At 39.6% G+C, this 19,404-nt stretch overlaps 1 protein-coding gene across 8 annotated transcripts in view; it reads left to right on the top strand.

Moving 5' to 3' along the window:
• The window catches only part of EXOC4 (exocyst complex component 4), an 802,504-nt gene that overhangs the window by 28,333 nt on the left and 754,767 nt on the right, over positions 1–19,404 (top strand). For all 8 annotated transcript variants that reach the window (XM_086395578.1, XM_086395579.1, XM_086395580.1 and 5 more), the window contains one exon: positions 5,874–6,068. In XM_086395578.1, coding sequence (XP_086251704.1) covers positions 5,874–6,068 — 195 coding nt within the window. The remainder of the gene's footprint in view (positions 1–5,873; positions 6,069–19,404) is intronic.

Below are 19,404 nucleotides of genomic sequence, written 5' to 3'. Positions count from 1 at the left end.
TTAAGGCCCCCCCCACCTCCCCCATGCCTCCATCAGCATCCTGCTCTGTCAGATGCTCCCACCGTGTTGTTCAGAGGTCCTGGTTTGTTTCCTCCTCTCTTGATCTTTCCCAAGGCAGGGCTGCAAAATCTTGAGATACATATATATATATTTTTTTTCTGCTTTCTGTATCTCACATATCTATTCACAATGACCTGTTGGGCCCTGTGTTCTTTATTTTCTCTTTTTCTAGTAGTCTCTAATTAAAGTGACTTAGTTCTTAACCATTTATTGAAACTGAAATTCCTGCTAATGAAATTCATTCATTTCTATTCAGCAGGTAATTTGGAGCAACTATAACCTTACTAAAATTCTAAGGAAGCAGAGGAAACTTGTGTTTGAGGAAGAGTTTCTTTACTTGGGTTTTGATGTCACGATTTCAAAAGCTTGACTCTTCATGGATTTATTTAAGGAAGAAACAGAGTAACAGAATTTTTGAATCTTGGCTATCTTGATAAATCAGAATGGAATTAAAATGCTGTCACCACATTTCTAAAAGAACAGGCATTTGAGAAATAAAGGCTTAGGTGGAATATGGTATCTTTCTTACATTTAAAAGGTGCCATTATTCACTGCTGGATATAGCCTTGTTTCTCCCCTCCCTATTTCAAAAATTTTATCTATTGAGCTAGAGTTTGCATACAGTAAAGTGCATTATTTTTAGAGTACAGTTCAATGAGTTTTGCCAAACCTATATATCCTTGAATGTATTTCCATTGTCTCAGAGAGTTCTCTTCTGCTTCTTTACAGGCAATAACCACCCCCCCCCCCCCCGCCCACCTCATCCTGCGTCAAATACTGATTTGAAATCTATTTGCATATATTTTTGTTTCTTCTGGAACGTCAGAATATACACTCTTGCGTCTGGCTTCCTTTGCTCAGCCTTAATGTTGAAATTCATGTTTCTTCCCTTTTATTGCTGACTGGTATTCCCCCCATCACCCCAAGTTTTAAAAGAACATTTCTTTATAACTGTGACTTTCTGATCAAAAAGCTGAAGCCTCAGGGCAATTTAGTTTTAAAAGTTCTTGTAGCTTCTTATGTCTGCATCTTTGGCTAAATTCAACTTAGGGAATCATTTTGGTGATGTTCATTTTCCACACAGCCTGATGCCATCTCTCCTGCCCCCAAACCCAGCCACACATCCTACCTTCCTTTTTATTTTTCCTCCATTTAGTAAGCAAAAATGAGGAGTGAGCAGATTACATTGTATATATCCTGTATGAAATGCCATAATGGTCTTTTTCCAATCAGAAAGGAGTTTGCCAAGCTTTACTGACAACACTGTAAGTTTATCTCTCACTCTCTTGATCAAGAGCCTAGTTGGGTGTTGTATGACATAAAATTTATTTTTAACTGTTGCCATAGTAACCATTACACACAGAGGAAAAAGCTGAGACATATAGAACCAAGGTGATATGAGCAGAATATCGGAAATTAGATTTTGATAGATTTCAACTAAGATTTAAAATAGAATGGATTTAATAGCTAGAGTTCTTAACCCAGGGACCAAGAACTCCTAGAGGGATCTAGGAATGGCCTTGAGAAATGTGTTTTAAAAAGTCAAATAAAATCACAAATACTGATTAAAAACCAGCTCTTCCCTACCTCATCCTACCATAAAACTAATTTCATACTTCAGTATGAAATTTCTTTCATTTTTCCCCCCAGATATTTGTATTTCTATATTTCTAAGTAGTAAGCTTATACTACTTTTCTGGATTTTTCTATTTTAGACATTATATGTGTTAGTTGCTCAGTCATGTGCAACTCTTTGGGGTCCCACGGCCTGTAGCCCACCAGCCTCATCTGTCCGTGGAATTCTTCTGCCAAGAATAGCAGAGCAGGTAGCCATTTCTTTCTCTAAGACATTGTATATGAGGTTCCAGTTATGGTTTCCCCCCTCAATTTAGTTCACCCATCTCACCTCATCTTCCCTCATCCTTTCTGTATAGTTGTATCCTAGTTTTTGGTTAAATAACTGGTGCTTATTTTATTCAGTTCAGTTCAGTTGCTCAGTTCTGTCTGACTCTTTGCGACCCCACGAACTGCAGCACGCCAGGCCTCCCTGTCCATCACGAACTCCCGGAGTCTACCCAAACTCATGTCCATTGAGTTGATGATGCCATCCAACCATCTCATCCTCTGTCAGCCCTTCTCCTCCTGCCCTCGATCTTTCTTAGCATCAGGGTCTTTTCAAATGAGTCAGCTCTTTGCATCAGGTGGCCAAAGTATTGGAGTTTCAGCTTCAACCTCAGTCCTTCCAATGAACACCCAGGACTGATCTTCTGTAGGATGGACTGGTTGGATCTCCTTGCAGTCCAAGGGACTCTCAAGAGTCTTCTCCAACACCACAGTTCAAAAGCATCAATTCTTCGGCGCTCAGCCTTCTTTATAGTCCACCTCTCACATCCATACATAACTACTAAAAAAACCATAGCTTTGACTAGATGGATCTTTGTGGGCAAAGTAATGTCTCTGCTTTTGAATGTGCTATCTAGGTTGGTCATAACTTTCCTTCCAAGGAGTAAGTATCTTTTAATTTCATGGCTGCAGTCACCATCTGCCGTGATGTTGGAGCCCCCAGAATAAAGTCTGACACTGTTTCCATTGTTTCCCCATCTATTTGCCATGAAGTGATGGGACCGGATGCCATGATCTTAGCTTGTTTTATTATAATGACATAAATGTGTGCACTGAAGCCATCCAGCATACTGTTTTGTTTGTGTGGTATCTTTGTTGTTTTCCTTGGAGTCAATGACTGGAGAATCACTTGTGTTTGTTTTGCATCAGTGTCCCCCTTTGCTGGATCCTGTGTATGTTCTCGTTTTCCTCTTAATTGATGGAGTGTATCCTTCAGTAGTTGGTGAGATACAGCACAAATGAGGTCTGTCTTTTTGAGAGCTTGCATGTCTGAAAGTGTCTTTATTTTTTTCTTCACACTTGATTGAAAGTTTTTCTGGGAAAGACTTCTTAAGATTTTGAAGAAATATTATTCCTTTGTCTTGTGGCTTTTAACATTCCTATTGAGATATGTTCTGATTTACAATCCTTTGTGTGGGTTTTTTATTTTTTCTTCCTTTGAAAGCTTTTAGAACTGTATCTTTGTGTTCTTACAAGTCAGGATAAGGTGCCCTGGCTTTGGTCTTTTTTCATTCCATTGTCTTGAACACTTGGCATGCCTTTGCAGTTGGAAAATTCGTATCTTTTGCTCTGGAACATTTTATCTTTTTTTTTTTTTTTTCTCCCCTCTCATTTTTCTTCCCCTGGTATCCTTATTTGGACCTGTTGGAGCAATCACACAATTTTCTTTTCTCATCTATTTTCCTTCCTTTGTTTTTCTGTGTCTTACTCTTTGGAGATTTCAAGAGTCTCTTTTAATGTTTATTGGATTTTTTTTTTCCTATCATACTTATAATTTCCAAGAGCTGGTTTTCATTCTCTGAGTTTTTTTTTTTTTTTAATAGCATCCTATTCTTGTTTCATTGATGTAATATCTTTTCCCCCCAAGGGATACTCATCATAGATTTCAAAAATTTCTTTTTCCTCCCTTAGTTTCTGTTTCCCTGCTCCACTCAGCACCTTTTTCTTTTACCTGTCTTCCATATTACAGGCTTTCCTTGACTGTATGGTGATCCTTGGCTGGCTCCATGGGTGGGGGAGGGAGGTGTACTGCACAGCTCAGAGCATGTGGTGGGACTTGTCTTGTGATGATTGGGTAGGGACCCAACAGTTTCCTTGCTGGAGCTTCAAATGTCACCATTTATAGGTCTTTTCAGTTGGTTGTTTTTCCCAGGGGAGAGCCATATGTTTCCCGTATCGGGGCTCAGAGTCAAGCTGAGTATTACTGGAGCCAACCCAGCAAGGAGGTTGAGGGTCCAGAGAGGGCTGAGGACCTTCCTTGTTGGTGGGTCCAGTTTGACCCCATCTTCCTGTTTCCTGCTCAGTGCGTGCCTCCCTCCTCCCAGTTGGCTGACATTTCCTGGTCCAGATTCTTTATAGTTCAGTTTCTTCAGATTGTAAACCTATTTGGCCAGGGTTGAGGGGAGGGAATTACACATCTGTGTGGTTTGATGAAGATGTTTGAGGACTCAAAATACTTTCAGCTGTGTACTTTTTTTTTGTTTGTTTTTTTGATAAATTGCTACCTATGGGTCTGCTGGCTAAGTTTTTTGGCTGCACTTTGTGGCATGTAGGCTTTTAGTTCCCCAACCAAAGATCAAACCCACAATCCCTGCACTGGGAGCATTGAGTCTCAATCAGTGAACCACGAGGGAAGTCCCTCCACCTTGAATTCTTGGTGCTTCCTTTTCAGTCTTAACAAACCCCACTTGATGCCGTCCATCTTCTTGTCAGTTTCCAAGTATTTCCTGCCATCTTGCTATTCCCTCCTCTCTGTTCTCTCTTGTCTTAGTATTTCATGCTAAGAAGGGGTTATTTTGCCATCTCTTTGGGATTGCAGGAAGAATTAGGTTCCTTAGAAACTTCTTTGCCAGATTGTTAAAGAGGTCTATCACTCCCTCAAAAGCTAAGTCATTCTACTGTGCTTATCAGGAGAGATGAGAGTGCCCTCACTTAGGGCTCTTTTTACATTGGAGAGTTTGATAAAAGTATGATTTTAAAAAGGATAAAAGTTGTCCTTAAGTTGCAGGATTGGATTAGATACTGTCTCAAGATACCTTCTAATTTTAGCATTCATTTATCCTATTTTCCATGTTTTTTGGAAAGATGTTAAAATTTAGTTTTATAATCATCAAAAAAAATAGCGAGTCTGTGTGTCACGACACTAAATATTGTAGAAGAAGATACTTTAATTGTTACAAACATGGTAGACTTTCTAGAGTGATGGGAATGTCCTATACATTAATGAGGGTTTGAATTATGCAGATATGTATGCATTTGCTAAAGCTCAAGTGATATCCCTTCATGTACCTCAAACAGAAAGCCAAAACTGTAAACAAATACGAAATTCTAACTTAAATAAAGACAGATATAAAAGAATATCAAGAGTATATAAAAGTAGTTCTGTAAATTGTGAAAGCTCATGATTTTTACTGTATCATGCTATAAAAATAAAAATTTTTAATTAGGGTAGGAAGTGGAAAGACACTTATCCTGAACACTGTGTCTACCCCTCCCTGCTCCTCTTCTCCTCCTTCGTTGTCAAGCTTTGCTTACCGATGCTGGTGCCAAACTGGGCAGATCTATGAGAATGCTGGCAACCGTCTTATTTAATATCTAAAAATCAGAATACATGGCAAAAAATTCTTGGCATGTTTTAATTCTGTTATTTCATGAGTGCCTCCGGCTATGTCTACTCTCCTGGAAGCTGACTTTACTTTCATTTTAGTCAGTTGAGATGAACGTCCAGTTCCTTGGTTATAAAATTCAGCTGAAGTTTTAGACCTTGAAGGATGAGCCAGGTGACTCATCAGCTGAATAGGAAATATGCCAGAAAGAATGGAGAAGGATTAATAGCGTGGTCTCTTAAATTAGTCACTCCCTTTTAGACATCCTAATTTAGGTGTGGAACATCCTATTTTCAGAGTGCTTTGTAGCCTGAGTAATATTTTTCTAGATTACTCAGAGGTTGGTTAGGAGTAATTCTCTCATCTCACAGGAAGGAGAATACAGAGAAGTGGAGACCTAAGCAAGTGAATCTGTGTGTTAATCAGGATTAGAATTCCACATGTAGATTAGCCTCAGGAAAACGGGTGGCAGTGAGAACTACGGACTGTTACTTACAGCGGTAATGGTGAAGAATACAAACCACACTGTAGGTTTAGTCTGGCAAGACTTTGCACTGACCCAAGATGGAAACTGTTCTGTTCCAGGTGAAAGAGAATCTGCTTTCATGCAAGATGCTATTGCACTGCAAACGAGATGAGCTTCGGAAGCTGTGGATTGAAGGAATTGAACATAAGCATGTTCTGAACCTACTGGATGAAATCGAGAATATCAAGCAAGTGCCTCAAAAGCTGGAACAGTGCATGGCCAGCAAGCACTATCTCAGTGCCACCGACATGCTGGTAAGAGCACAGCCCACACTCCTGGGTGTTTCTGCTCAGATAGAAGAGTGCTTCCTTCTGTTCCCTCTGAATTCTGTCCCTCTCGAAGCACATGACAAGCTGCCCTCTGGGCATTCATGAGCCCTTGCAGGTGAAGCCTGCCTGGTTCTCTTCCTGGTTTCAATGTTTGCAGTGGTAGGCTATGGTTATTTACGTCGTCTGCCTTGGGAACAGTGGCAAGAAGTATGATGGTGAGAAACCAGGACCTGTCATGAATGGTGATGAGAGGTGTTAGTTGGAGTGTCAGAGGAAGATGATTAATGAACCCCATTTTGAAGAATGAAATCTGCATGAGACAGAACTTTTCGAGATTTCTGAACTGTAGGTTGCACAAATTCTGTGAAAGAATGTTTAGGGTTTTGTTTTTGTTTTTTTCCTTTAAGTTGATAAGAAACAAAATAATTTTCAGGGGAATAATTCTGGAAGTTACTTTGTCCAGCAGAAGTATGCCACAGACTAGCCTTTAGCCTGTATCTTCGTCCTCTCTGCTACTTTCTGAATTAGAAGTGAAAATTCAAGAGAGGGTTGCAGCTGGTGGTACACGTGGCTGAGAGGATAATGAATAAAAAAAAAACAAAAAACAAATCTTGCTTCCTAAAAACCTTAACCTTCCAGGGCCTGTGGCTCTGAATGGGAGCTGCTTATTCTACCTCCTCCTCCCACACCAACTCCCCTGTATCCTTCTCACAGTTGTCTGGGGATGACAGAAACTCTCAGAAGCAGATGGACTGTATTTGGATTTTCTTTTCCACGATAGGTGAAGGTCCCTTATCTTTGTTTCAACAAATTAGATTGCCTGCAACTCTGGGAAGAAAAAAACCCAAAACACTGAGAGGAATTAGTGGGAGCAAAACAGGTTAAATCCTCTAAGTGGTTCTAATTCATTCTGACTTTCAAGAAGAATTTTGCTCGAAGTCTGTCTTAAGGTTTAAAGGAAACTTGATAACCAAGAGATGAGATGTGCCATGATATTCTCTCATATATTAAAACCTGGTTATGTGATAGTGATTTTCCACAGTGGAAGGAGGTTAATTATGGTCTTTTCTTCAGAGTGGCAAAATAATTGGTTATTTTTAGTATCTTTATAGTGTCATCTTCCTTAATAATGACTATATGGTGTCCAATAAAAAATTTACTCACCTCTCAGCCTTACTGTTGGTTTATGTTAGGATGGCATGCGTGCATGCAAGGCCCAGCGCTTCAGTCACGTTAGACTCTTTGTGACCCCATGGACTGTAGCCCGCCAGGCTCCTCTGTCCGTGAGATTCTCCAGGCAAGAACACTGGAGTGGGTTGCCCCTTCTAGGGGATCTTCCTAATATAGGGATCGAACCCACGTCTCCTGCCTCTCCTGCATTGGCAGGTGGATTCTTTATCCACTGAGCCACCTGGGAAACTCAGGAAGGCATATATGTACTAAATATTCAAGACTCAGCAATCAGAATGGATAAGCTTATATATACATATATATATATATATATTTGTGTAGCATGTATACGTCTATTGGAACCATGATTTTTTGTACTGGGCCTGTTTTTAAGTTAGTGCCATATATTAAAAATAGGTTGTTAATGTTTATTTTGGTGTTATGTTCATTTTAGGATTTCAGATTTTAGGACTAGCCTTTATTCCTCAAGGGCTAATTTATTTAAGAGCTAATTAATGATACCATATATTTTTTTTGAACTTATTTTCTTAAGGACCTCATTAAATATTCTGTAAATTCTTAGTTCTAAGTTGCAGAAATTCAGCTCTAGCTAGGTTAGGTAAGAGAATTGCTTTACCCATGTAGCCAGTCTGCTAAAAGAACAGGCATCTATGTTGAAGGCCATCTATATGGTCTTCCTGCATTAAAAAATTTTTTTTCTATAGACTTTCTTCCACATGTGGGCAGAGTTTTGGTGTTTGGGGAAAAAGGTTTGTAAGCTATTATCTTACAATTTCCAGCTTTGCAGAGGAAAATAATCTTCTAATTCAGAAATAGCATAGGATCTATTGGTCACCTTGGATACTGTGATTGTCAATTCTAAGTAAAACTATGTGATTGAGGGACATGGGAGATGTGGGGAGTTGGTTGAGAAGAAAGGGCAGTCACCTCTAGAAATGAGTGAAGGTGAGAGAGATAATTCTCAGAAGTTCCTCTTTTTTTCTGTTTGTAGTTCTTCACTCTGGATACTAATTTTTTGTTAGATGGATTGTAAATATCTTTTCCCAGTTGGTAGTATCTTTTTGTTTATGGTGTCTTTTATTAAACAGTTTTAAAATTTAATTCAACAATGTTTTACAGTCTTTTTTTCCTTTGTTATGTGACTTCTTTTGAGAAATTTATTTTTTTTTATCCCACTGTCACAAAGAGAATTTCTTATACTGTTGTCTTTAATCCACTTAAAATGTATATGGCATGAACTAGAGATCTGATTTTACCTTCAGTATAGCTGCTTGGCTCAAGCCATTTATTGAATTCATTTCCTGCTGGTTTATAATTCCACCTTGGTCACATACCAAGTTTGCATATGTGCATGGGTCTGTGTCTGATCTCTCTATTTTGTTTAGTTGGTCTTGTCTGTATCTGCACCAAAACCATGCTGTTTTAATTACTATAATTTTAAAATATATCTTAATAGCAGGTGAAGACATTCCCTCACTTTGCTATTCAGAACTATGCTATTCTTGACACATTTTATTTTTTAATTTTACTCTTTACACATTTATTGTTTATCTTCACATGTTTGTTATTTTACTCTTGCATAGGAATTTTAGTATCCGCTTGTCAGGTTCCATTGGCCATGCTCTGCAGCATGTGGGATTGTAGATTGCTACCAGGGATGGAACCCCATGTCCCTTGCATAGGAAGTGTGGAAACTTAACCACTGGACTGCCGGAGAAGTCCCAACATGATGACATTTTGATTAAATTTAGGAGAGTGTCTTCTTTGTAATATTGTCTTTCACAGTTGTAATATTGTGAACAGGCTATCTCTCATTTATTAAAGTTTCAATTTATGTCATTTATAATAATAATGCTTAGTAATGGACTCCTTCAGCGACACTACATGTATTTGTTAGTTGTACTTCTGACTGTCAGCTTCTGGTTGCTTTTTAAAGCAGTGCTCTTACCATACATTTCTTTAAACCTAATCTTTATCCTTCCTACTTGGAAAATGATTTATTCTTTAAGACGTGGCTCAAATTTCATCGAGTTTCTGAATGCCCTAGGTGATTAGATACTTACCTTATTTTTTAAAAAAATGAAATATTATATATTCATTGTAGTATTAATGCTTAACATGAGTAAATTTATTTCCATAAGCTGCGTGTATTTCACAGGAATATAGTTGCTTTTGTTTGTATGGTAGGTCGTTAAGGGCAAGGACTATGTCTTACCTATTTTTGTCTACCCTGTACTTAGCATAATGCACTTTACATAGAGTTCACTGATGATTAGCCAAATGGGTAGCTCTGTGGAAGACTGTCTTACCAATAAATAGAAAAGGGCATTTGCTTTCTACAAGCTCGGGTCTGACTTTTTCCCTCTGATTTGTGGCTTTTGTTAATCTTTTTGTTTTCTTAATGGCAAAGTTCTCTCGTTCCTAACCTTTCCTTTCTACAGTGTTTAAATGAACAACAAAAGTATAATTATAATACTAGCTAATGTGTATTGAGCCCTCACTATGTGCTGGTACCATTTTAAACACTGAATCCTTACAATACTCTTATGAGAGAGAGGTTTCTGAGGTCCTCTCCATTTTCCAGATGAGGTAGTTGCTTTGCATGACCTGGGGGGTTAGCATTTCCTAACATACAATGAAGATTTCATGGAGGTGGGATTTAAGATGTGCTTAAAAAGTTGGAAATATTCTTCAGTTTGCCTTTTGTATGTGAATAAATGGTAAGGTCTATAATTGCTTTTTTATTGGACTTCATATGAGAAAATAATCACATTGCTTTTCCCCGTGGTTATGTGCTCTTAGAAGTAAAATCTACTTAAGGCATCTCAAGAGTCCAAATGAAAATCTTTGCGAAAAGACATCAGAAGAAAGTGAAGGCAGGACAGTCTAGTCTTTCAAACCCCTCTGATTTCCTTGGATCTTTTTATCAAAAGATTTTGCATTTCCATTTTAAGGCAGGTGCAGATGCCCAATAATTTAATCCCTCCTCAGGTTAATAAATCCAGAGTAAATAAATCAGTGGTGACCCACAGATCGTGTCAGCTCCTGCAATTCCTGCTTCACCATCAGAGTGGGCTGATGGCTACAGATGCGGCTTCTAGATGGGATATTTATTTCTTTTGATATGATAACCCGAGTATTGCATAAAATAATTAAATTGTCATGACAGGGGATGTCTGCAAATAGGCCTGGCCTTTTGTTTCCTCTTTCAAGGTAAACAGCTGCTGTTAGCTTATGAAAAGCTAAAAGTGATCCAGCAAGAAGCCTGTATCCATCATGTTGAAATCAGAGACTTGATTAATATTGTAGTCTGTAGCTTTGTGATATGTACGGTTTAAATTAGACCTCTGCAGTCATTGTGCCGGGTTGATGCAAGCACATTAATGACATAATTTCTGGTTGCTGCATCACATTTCTGCAGTCTGTCCTTTGTATTCCACTCACATTAATTGAAGTAATTTTGCCAGTGAAGCGTGTTTCAAACCTCTGCATTTAAATTGAAATTTTAATTCCCTTATTGTCTTGAAAAGACGGCTGAAGATGCCTTGTTACAGGTTTCATTATCACTCAAAACACTCCAGCTGCTGGTTCTAATGTACAATGACTGATTAATTCTGGGAAGAATTATTAATATAAGAATAGCAGCTTCTTTCCAGTGGTGTGAGCCAACCAGGAAGGAATTTCATGATAGTTAATATTTTTACAAACTTTTTTTTTTTTTTTTAAGGAGAGTTTTGGGTGGAAGTCTGCATCAAACCGAAATTGCACAGATGAGCTTTGAAAACCACTTACACAAGTTCTGATTTATCAACCTATAGAAGTCAATTCATAATTGCATTCAATCAGTGGAAACCAAGCCCGTGCGAGTAGTTTTGAAGCACTTTAGCTGACAGTCACAAGGCTTGTGACTAAAATAATTTTTTCATTTCTAAGGCTTCCTGAGATTGTAGAGATTTTGAATGTATCGTGATCATTTTGTCTTTTTTATTTATAACACCTTTTTAAAAAGAATCTATAGCTGTATAGCCAGATAGGGATTGTTAACGATAATTATAATAGCATATTTATGTTGGCTGCCTTCTTAGAGGTCCCAGAGTGCTTTGCTGAGAGAATGGTATGGTGGAATTATTTCACTTACCCTATGAAATTGTGCCCACATTTGGGATAAAGAGAGTAAAACAGCTACTTAATTGCATAGTTTTCAAAGATCCTATGATAAAAATAACTCTATTTGTCATATTTTTAGTTTTCAAGATCCTTTGCAATTGTTGGACAACATTCAAGGCTGTGAATGTGAGCATGGGGCTTCCTGGGGGTCAGGTGGACCTGGGCTTGAATCCCAGCTTTGACTTTTACTAGCTGAATGCCTTGGGGCTAATTATTTAATTTGGCTTAGCTGAAAGTTGGAATTGAGAATAATTGAATGCCCTCAGGGTTGCTGAAAGGATTAAATGAAATATTAAGCTATTGGACTTCCCTGGCGGTTCAGTGGTTAAGCCTTCACCTTCCCCTGCAGACAGTGTGGGTTTGATCCCTGGTGAGGGAGCCAAGATCCTACATGCCTCATGGCCAAAAAAACCAGAACATAAACAACAGAAATAGTAAGCTATGTATGTAAAGTACACCAAGTATCCATCATAAGACCTTAGAAATGCTGTTTGTAATTAATTTGCTTACTGATACTGTAAGAAAGGATGTGGTGATCGCTACCATGTTAGACTGTCAAAAACCAGTCTGAGGTGGACTTGTTTTGAGCTAAGAGTTGAAGTGGGACTAAGTTAGGCAATTCTGATTCCTTTTCTTCTTGCCCCGAGTAAAAGACCACTCCACATTTTATATGGTCAAGGAATCCCTGCAGGCAGAGAGAGAATTTTTCTCAGAACACACATCTCTTCTGCTCTAACACATGCATGGTTGGATGACCAAGACCTCAAAGTTCTAGACCATGTTTTCAGGATCTTGTGTGAACAAATTCCAGATTGTGTTATAAGTCACCTCTTAAGCCTACATCAAGAATATGCTCAATGGGTACCCACTGACTGTCCAGTGGTAAACAGTGTAATTTCTTGGTAAGCTACCCAGGATCAGTTTGTTGCAAAATCTAGTCTTAGGTGACCAGGTGTGTTAATCTGTTGGGTATTGTAGTCAGATGTAGGCCGGTTCACTTTCACAGGATGCCTATCAAAAGTATTGACTTCCGTTGACTTTAGTATTAGAGTTGTTATTCTTTCTGTCACTGCTTAGATGGCAGGACCAGTGGGCCAGTGAAGTTGGTCCCGTTGGTGCCAGTAAACCTGTGTCATTAGCAAATAACTCTCTTCTCATTTTATGGATAGGCAAGGGGTGATCATGCTTCCATTATAAAATAATGTACAAGTAAGACACAAGGGGCCAAAATGCATATCCCCTTACGTGGCTTGAAAGTTTCTGAGATCTCACAGGACTGTTTTTTTCTCTCCTGAGTCTACAAGTGGTATTGAGATGAAAGCACTATGGCTATCAGGAGCTGAAACATTCTAGAGAACTTACTGGATGTAACGTGAAGTGGTTCAGTGCCTGCAAAATGTTTCAGTATTCCATATAGATTTCTGTACAACATAATGAAGAAAAATGTATCCGTGATCAATAATGAAATATCCACCATTAAAACCCATCTGTTCCTAGTGTAGAATATTGATCTTAAAAACTGATGCCAAGATTCTATACTAATAATTGATCAGCAAAGAATTTGGCATGTGTTTTGATAGATGGACAAACGAATATGACAATGCCGTTGTTGGTACATGGATCTGTGAAGGTGACCTTAACCTTGAAGGAGCTTACATGCTAGTACAAGGAGACAGATGATGAGGAAATAAACAGCATCTCATATCATGATCGGTACCACCAGAGTTCCAGGAATCCAGGGGCTGGGAGTGGGGAATATGGTTTGCCATTAATATTTTAATAGGCCGGTCAGCCGTAGCTGCTTTCAGCTCTCTTTGGGAACCCTGAATTGAAACACCTACATCTAATTTTCTTGGCAAAAAGATTAAGGAAAAGCTAAAAATAAAGTTAGTAAATGAATAACCTTGGTTTTTGGATCCCTAATTAAGTAAGTAGTTTTACTGTGGCAGCAGCATTTTTCTCCTGTAGAGTAAAAGTACAGGCTTTGTAGTAACTATTTTTCTCACTCATTGACCTTTTAATTTATCTTATTTTTTATTTTTTATTGGAGTATAACTGCTTGAGTGTATTTAGATGGTTTATGCTCTGCAACAATGTGAATCAGCTCTAACTATGCATGTATCTCTTCCGTCTTGAGCCTCCCCTGTCCCCTTCTCCCACCCCCATCCCGCCCATCTAGGTGATGACTGAGCACTGGGCTCAGCTCCCTGTGCTATATGCAGCTGTTTCCCACTAGCTGTCTACTTCACACGTGGTAGTGTGTATATGTATATTTCAGTCCTACTCTCTCCAGTTGTCTCACTCTCCCCTTCTGCCCTGTTGTACACATGTTCGTTCTTCACAGCTGCGTCTCTGTTCCTGCCCTGCAAATAGCCTGTACCATGTTTCTAGAGCCTATATGTATGTGTGAATATGCAATATTTGGTTTTCTCTTTCTGGCTTCCCTCTGTATGACAGACTCTGGGTCCATCCACATCACTGCAAATGACCCAATTTTGTTCCTTTCTGTTACTTAAGTAATATTCCATTGTGTGTGGGTGTGTGTGGGGGGGGTGGGTATTTACCCCTGCCCTTTTAATTTATGTTTGATTTTGAAGGCTGGGGTTTTTAAAAGCCACACTGTTTGATAGGCACTGGCTTATTGTAGTAGCTTCCCTTTTCTTTTGCTTTGCTTTTTGTATCTGCTTTTAATTTGCCTCTTTTAAAGCACATAGAAACTGTGTGTTGTTTCACTAAACCTCATCACGTTCAGCAGTTTTCAGTTGGCTCACTTGGCTGTAGGGCAGTGGTTCCCAAACTCTGTACATCAGGGAATCCTTCAGGAACCCTAAAGCCCAGATTGCACCCTAGGCTTGAAATCTCTGGGGATGGGACAGTAACTTCTGTAATTGTTGGCATTCTCCAAGTGATTCCAATGTTTGGACAGGTTTGGAACCAGTGATGTGGTGTATAGCCTATGGTGTAAAACAGACCAAAACCAATTGTCCTTGACTGCATTTAACACTTGCTGTAAGTAGTAGCTGGAAATAAAGTATTTGTGTTAAGACAGACATCACGTGGCAATATTCATGTGTATGTAGACATGTTGAAGGTTGATTAAAAGTTACTTGTTGCTTTCCTCTAGTGCAGCTTTCAGATAGAGCTGATGCGTATCAGGCTCTTATTCTGATTTTGTAGCCTGATTATTTGGTCAATGTGAGTTTTGTTTACTGGGTAGATTAGATGCTCTCCAGAGTTGAGCTGACTTGGAACTTTTTAGAGCTGTCATTTTGGTGCTCTGACTTCTGTATCTTTACTGTGCGTTCTTTCTTATCTGACTTATTGCTGGGATTTAATGGATTGAAATTGGGGCCCACATTTATTGACAGGTGGTGGCTAGGTCCAGCATGGTATAGTAAAACCAAAAATGGGTTGAAAAGCCAGAACTTCTTAATTCTAACAATTTATCAGTTTTGTGAGGTTAGACAAACGCATTGCTTTCTTTCTTCCAGTATCCTCTTCTGTAGAGGAATACTTAACCTGTCTATATTATAAAGTGGTGGTGAGAATAAAAATGAAATTTTGTACATGTGAAGTACTTTGTGAAATGGAAGGCAATATACAAATCTGTGGTGTAGGGAGCGTGATTGTTATCACTATCACACAAAAGAAAGTGAAAGTGAAGTCGCTCAGTCGTGTCCGTGCGACCCCATAGACGGTAGCCTACCAGGCTCCTCCGTCCATGGGATTTTCCAGGCAAGAGTGCTGGAGTGGATTGCCATTTCCTTCTCAGGGGATCTTCCCAACCCAGGAATCGAACCCGGGTCTCCCGCATTGCAGGCAGACGCTTTACCGTCTGAGCCACCAGGGAAGCCCACTATCACACAAGGCTGGGTGAAAAGAAAAAGTTGTAGTCCCGGGCTTGTCCCGTTAAGCAGCATTTCTCTCCTGGTACTGCCGTTACTGATGCATACCTGTTATAAGCAGATGAACTGTAATTGTACATGCTTATGTGTATGCACTTCAGGTCTGTAGGAGGAGTGATCTCAGTCAGAATAACACAAAAGTGCTTTGCTGTCTTTGTCTGTAGGGACTTGTTGGAGCAGGATTTTGATGAGTAAGTCTGTGGCTAGCTGGGGACCCTGTGCGTGTGTCAGTGGTGGCAGATGGTAGTGCTTATCGTCACTGGGATCCCTCTCTCAACCTGATGGTGGCCTGAGAATGCTGACTGGCAGTTTTGGTTGGCTTTGACAAGGTAGGGGGAACTTGCCAAGGAAGTCTATTTTCCCTGAGATTCATCCCAATACTAATTACTTATGGTTGCCTACCTCCATTTTTTAAAAACACATTCACCTGTAGTTTATTTTGGTTTTTCTCAATAGAAAAGCACATCATCACATCTGCAAACAATAGGATTTTTGCTTTAGCCCCAAACTTCCGATTTCTTACAACTTTTTGTTCTCACATATTGGCTAAAACAGCCATTGTTGTTGCTTAGTCACTAAGTCAGGCCTGACCCTTTGTGATCCCATGCACTGTAGCATGCCAGGTTCCTCTGTCCTCCACTTTCTCCCAGAGTTTGCTCAGATTCATGTCCATTGAGGTGGTGATGCCATCCAACCATCTTATCATCTGCCGCCCCCTTCTCCATTTACTTTCTATCTTTCCCAGCATCAAGGTCTTTTCCAGTGAGTCGACTCTTTGCATCAGGTGGCCAAAGTGTTGGAGCGTCAGGTTCAGCATCAGTCCTTCTAATAAATATTTAGGGCTGATTTCCTTTAGGATTGACTGGTTGATCTCACTGCTGTCCAAGGGACTCTCAGAACTCTTCTCCAGCACCAGAATACAAAAGCATCAATTCTTCAGTGCTCAGCCTTCATGCTAAAAGATGATGCTGTGAAAGTGCTGCACTCAGTATGCCAGCAAATTTGGAAAACTCAACAGTGGCCATGGGACTGGAAAAGGTCAGTTTTCATTCCAATCCCAAAGAAAGGCAATGCCAAAGAATGCTCAAACTGCTGCACAATTGCACTTACCTCACATGCTAGTAAAGTAATGCTCAAAATTCTCCAAGCCAGGCTTCAGCAATACGTGAACAGTGAACTTCTGGATGTTCAAGTTGGATATAGAAAAGGCAGAGGAACCAGAGATCAAATTGCCAACATCCACTGGATTGAAAAAGCAAGAGTGTTCCAGGAAAACATCTATTTCTGCTTTATTGACTATGCCAAAGCCTTTGACTGTGTGGATCACCACAGACTGTGGCAAATTCTGAAAGAGATAGGCATATCAAACCACCTCACCTGCCTCCTGAGAAATCTGTGTGCAGGTCAAGAAGCAACAGTTAGAACCAGACATGGAACAACAGACTGGTTCCAAATAGGAAAGGGAGTACATCAAGGCAGTATATTGTGACTGTGCTTATTTAACTTATATACAGGGTACATCATGAGAAATGCTGGGCTGGATGAAGCACAAGCTGGAATCAAGATTGCCGGGAGAAATATCAATAACCTTAGATATACAGATGACACATATGCAGAAAGCAAAGAAGAACTAAAGAACCTCTTGATGAAAGTGAAAGAGGAGAGTGAAAAAGTTGGCTTAAAACTCAACATTCAGAAAACAAAGATCATGGCATCCAGTCCCATCACTTCATGGCAAGTAGATGGAGAAACAGTGAAAACAGTGGCAGACTTTATTTTTTTGGTCTCCAAAATCACTGCAGATGGTGACTTCAGCCATGAAGATGCTTACTCCTTGGAAGAAAAGTTACGACCAACCTAGACAGCATATTAAAAACCAGAGACATTGCTTTGTCAACAAAGGTCTGTCTAGTCAAGGCTATGGTTTTTCCAGTGGTCATGTATGGATATGAGAGTTGGACTGTAATGAAAGCTGAGCGCTGAAGAATTGATGCTTTTGAACTGTGGTGTTGGAGAAGACTCTTGAGAGTCCCTTGGCCTGCAAGGAGATCCAGCTAGTCCATCCTAAAGGAGATCAGTCCTGGGTGTTCATTGGAAGGACTGAAGTTGAAGCTGAAACTCCAATACTTTGGCCACCTGATGTGAAGAGCTAACTCATTTGAAAAGACCCTGATGCTGGGAAAGATTGAGGGCGGGAGGAGAAGGGGACGACAGAGGATGAGATGGATGGCATCACCGACTCAATGGACATGAATTTGAGTGAACTCCGGGAGTTGGTGATGGACAGGGAGGCCTGGTGTGCCGCAGTCCATGGGGTCGCAAAGATTCGGACACGACTGAGCTGACAGTCTTTTTTATGTTCTAGCTCTCACATCCGTACATGACTACTGGAAAAACCATAGCTTTGACCATACCGACCTTTGTCAGCAAAATGATTGTCTTTGCTTTTTAATATGCTGTCTAGATTTGTCATAATTTTCCTTCCAGGGAGCAAGCATCTTTTAACTTCATGGCTGCAGTCACTGTCTGCAGTGATTTCTGCTTCACCCCAAATTCTATCTCCAAAGCTTGATTTGGCACCGGTGTGTGGAGAGCCTAAACTTTGGTTAACAATGAGAACTGAAGATGAACAGATCATAAGATTAGGAAGAAAGAAGGATTTTTTGGGGGGCGGGAGGGGCTTTTCCATAAACAATTATAATCCTTATCTTACAAGATCTTAGGTATAGTTTAATTTCATTAGGAAAGTGATTGTGGACAGAGCTCTTAAAAGTACATTTAGAAAAAAATAAGGCTCTTAATATGGCATTATGCATCAGAAGCCTGAAATAACTTTGGACTTGAAATTCTACTTCTTGAATGTTAAGTAAAGAATTCAGAATTTTAATTGTGAGGTGTTCCAAAATATATATATACAAGGATAATTATCACAATAAGATTTATGGAAGTAAAAATAATTAGCAATTATTTAACAGGGAGTTGGTTTAAGTCATTTATGGAATATTCATATTATGGACTAGTATGAAGGCACTAAAAATCATGTTTGGTGATGGGTGGATATTCCCAATATATTGCCAAGTGGGGAAAAAACATGTTGGAAAGTAACTGTTTTTTTGTAAGAACTTTGTGCGGAAAAATAATTGGTGTCAGGTTAAAATTTATAACTTTATCTGACTGATTATGGATCTTTCCTGTTTGGTTTTTCTGTTTTTCAGCTTTTTTTTATTGTGCATCTATTACTTTTGTAATTTTAAAGAAGAATAAAGATAAAGAATAGATATTTGGGCCCCACCTTTCTTTTTTTTAATCTGTAAAATTGGAATGGGGCCTCAATCTTAACAATTTTTAAAGGCCTCTTAAAATAGAAAATTCTTGGTGCTACTGCTAAGTCACTTCGGTTGTGTCCGACTCTGTGCGACCCCATAGATGGCAGCCCACCAGGCCCCACTGTCCCTGGGATTCTCCAGTCAAGAACACTGGAGTGGGTTGCCATTTCCTCCTCCAATGCAGGAAAGTGAAAAGTGAAAGTGAAGTCGCTCAGTCATGCCCAACTCTTAGCGACCCCATGGACTGCCGCCTACCAGTCTCCTCCATCTATGGGATTTTCCAGGCAAGAGTACTGGAGTGGGGTGCCATTGCCTTCTCTGAGAAAATTCTTAACCTTTCATTTTTCAGATGCTGTCATTCTGTGCTAATGGGATGGATATCTTAGAAGACCTGGTTCCCAGTCTTTACAAGAGGAAAAAAAAAGATTGGCTTTAATAAAATATAGGAATTAGATGTGGTAGAATGCTCTAATGTTTAAGAAAAAGCAAAAATAAGGGAGGACCTTCAGGAAAGGTTAAAAATACTTTTAAAGACTGGTGTGCTTTTATTTGGCTTCCCTGGTAGCTGACAGTAAAGAATCCCCTGCACTGCAGGAGACCTGGGTTCAGTCCCTGGGTAGTGAAGATTCCCTGGAGGAGGGCATGGCAACCCACTCCAGTATTCTTGCTTGGAGAATCCCCATGGACAAAGGAGCCTAGGGTCGCAGAGTCAGACATGACTGAGCAATTAAG

Source organism: Bos grunniens, chromosome 4 (genome assembly GCF_055505025.1).
Source record: "Bos grunniens cultivar Pamir isolate PY7600 chromosome 4, Bosgru_T2T1.0, whole genome shotgun sequence".
Taxonomy (NCBI): domain Eukaryota; kingdom Metazoa; phylum Chordata; class Mammalia; order Artiodactyla; family Bovidae; genus Bos; species Bos grunniens.
Note: the sequence above shows the minus strand (reverse complement) of the source record. Positions and strands in the feature narration are given on the sequence as shown.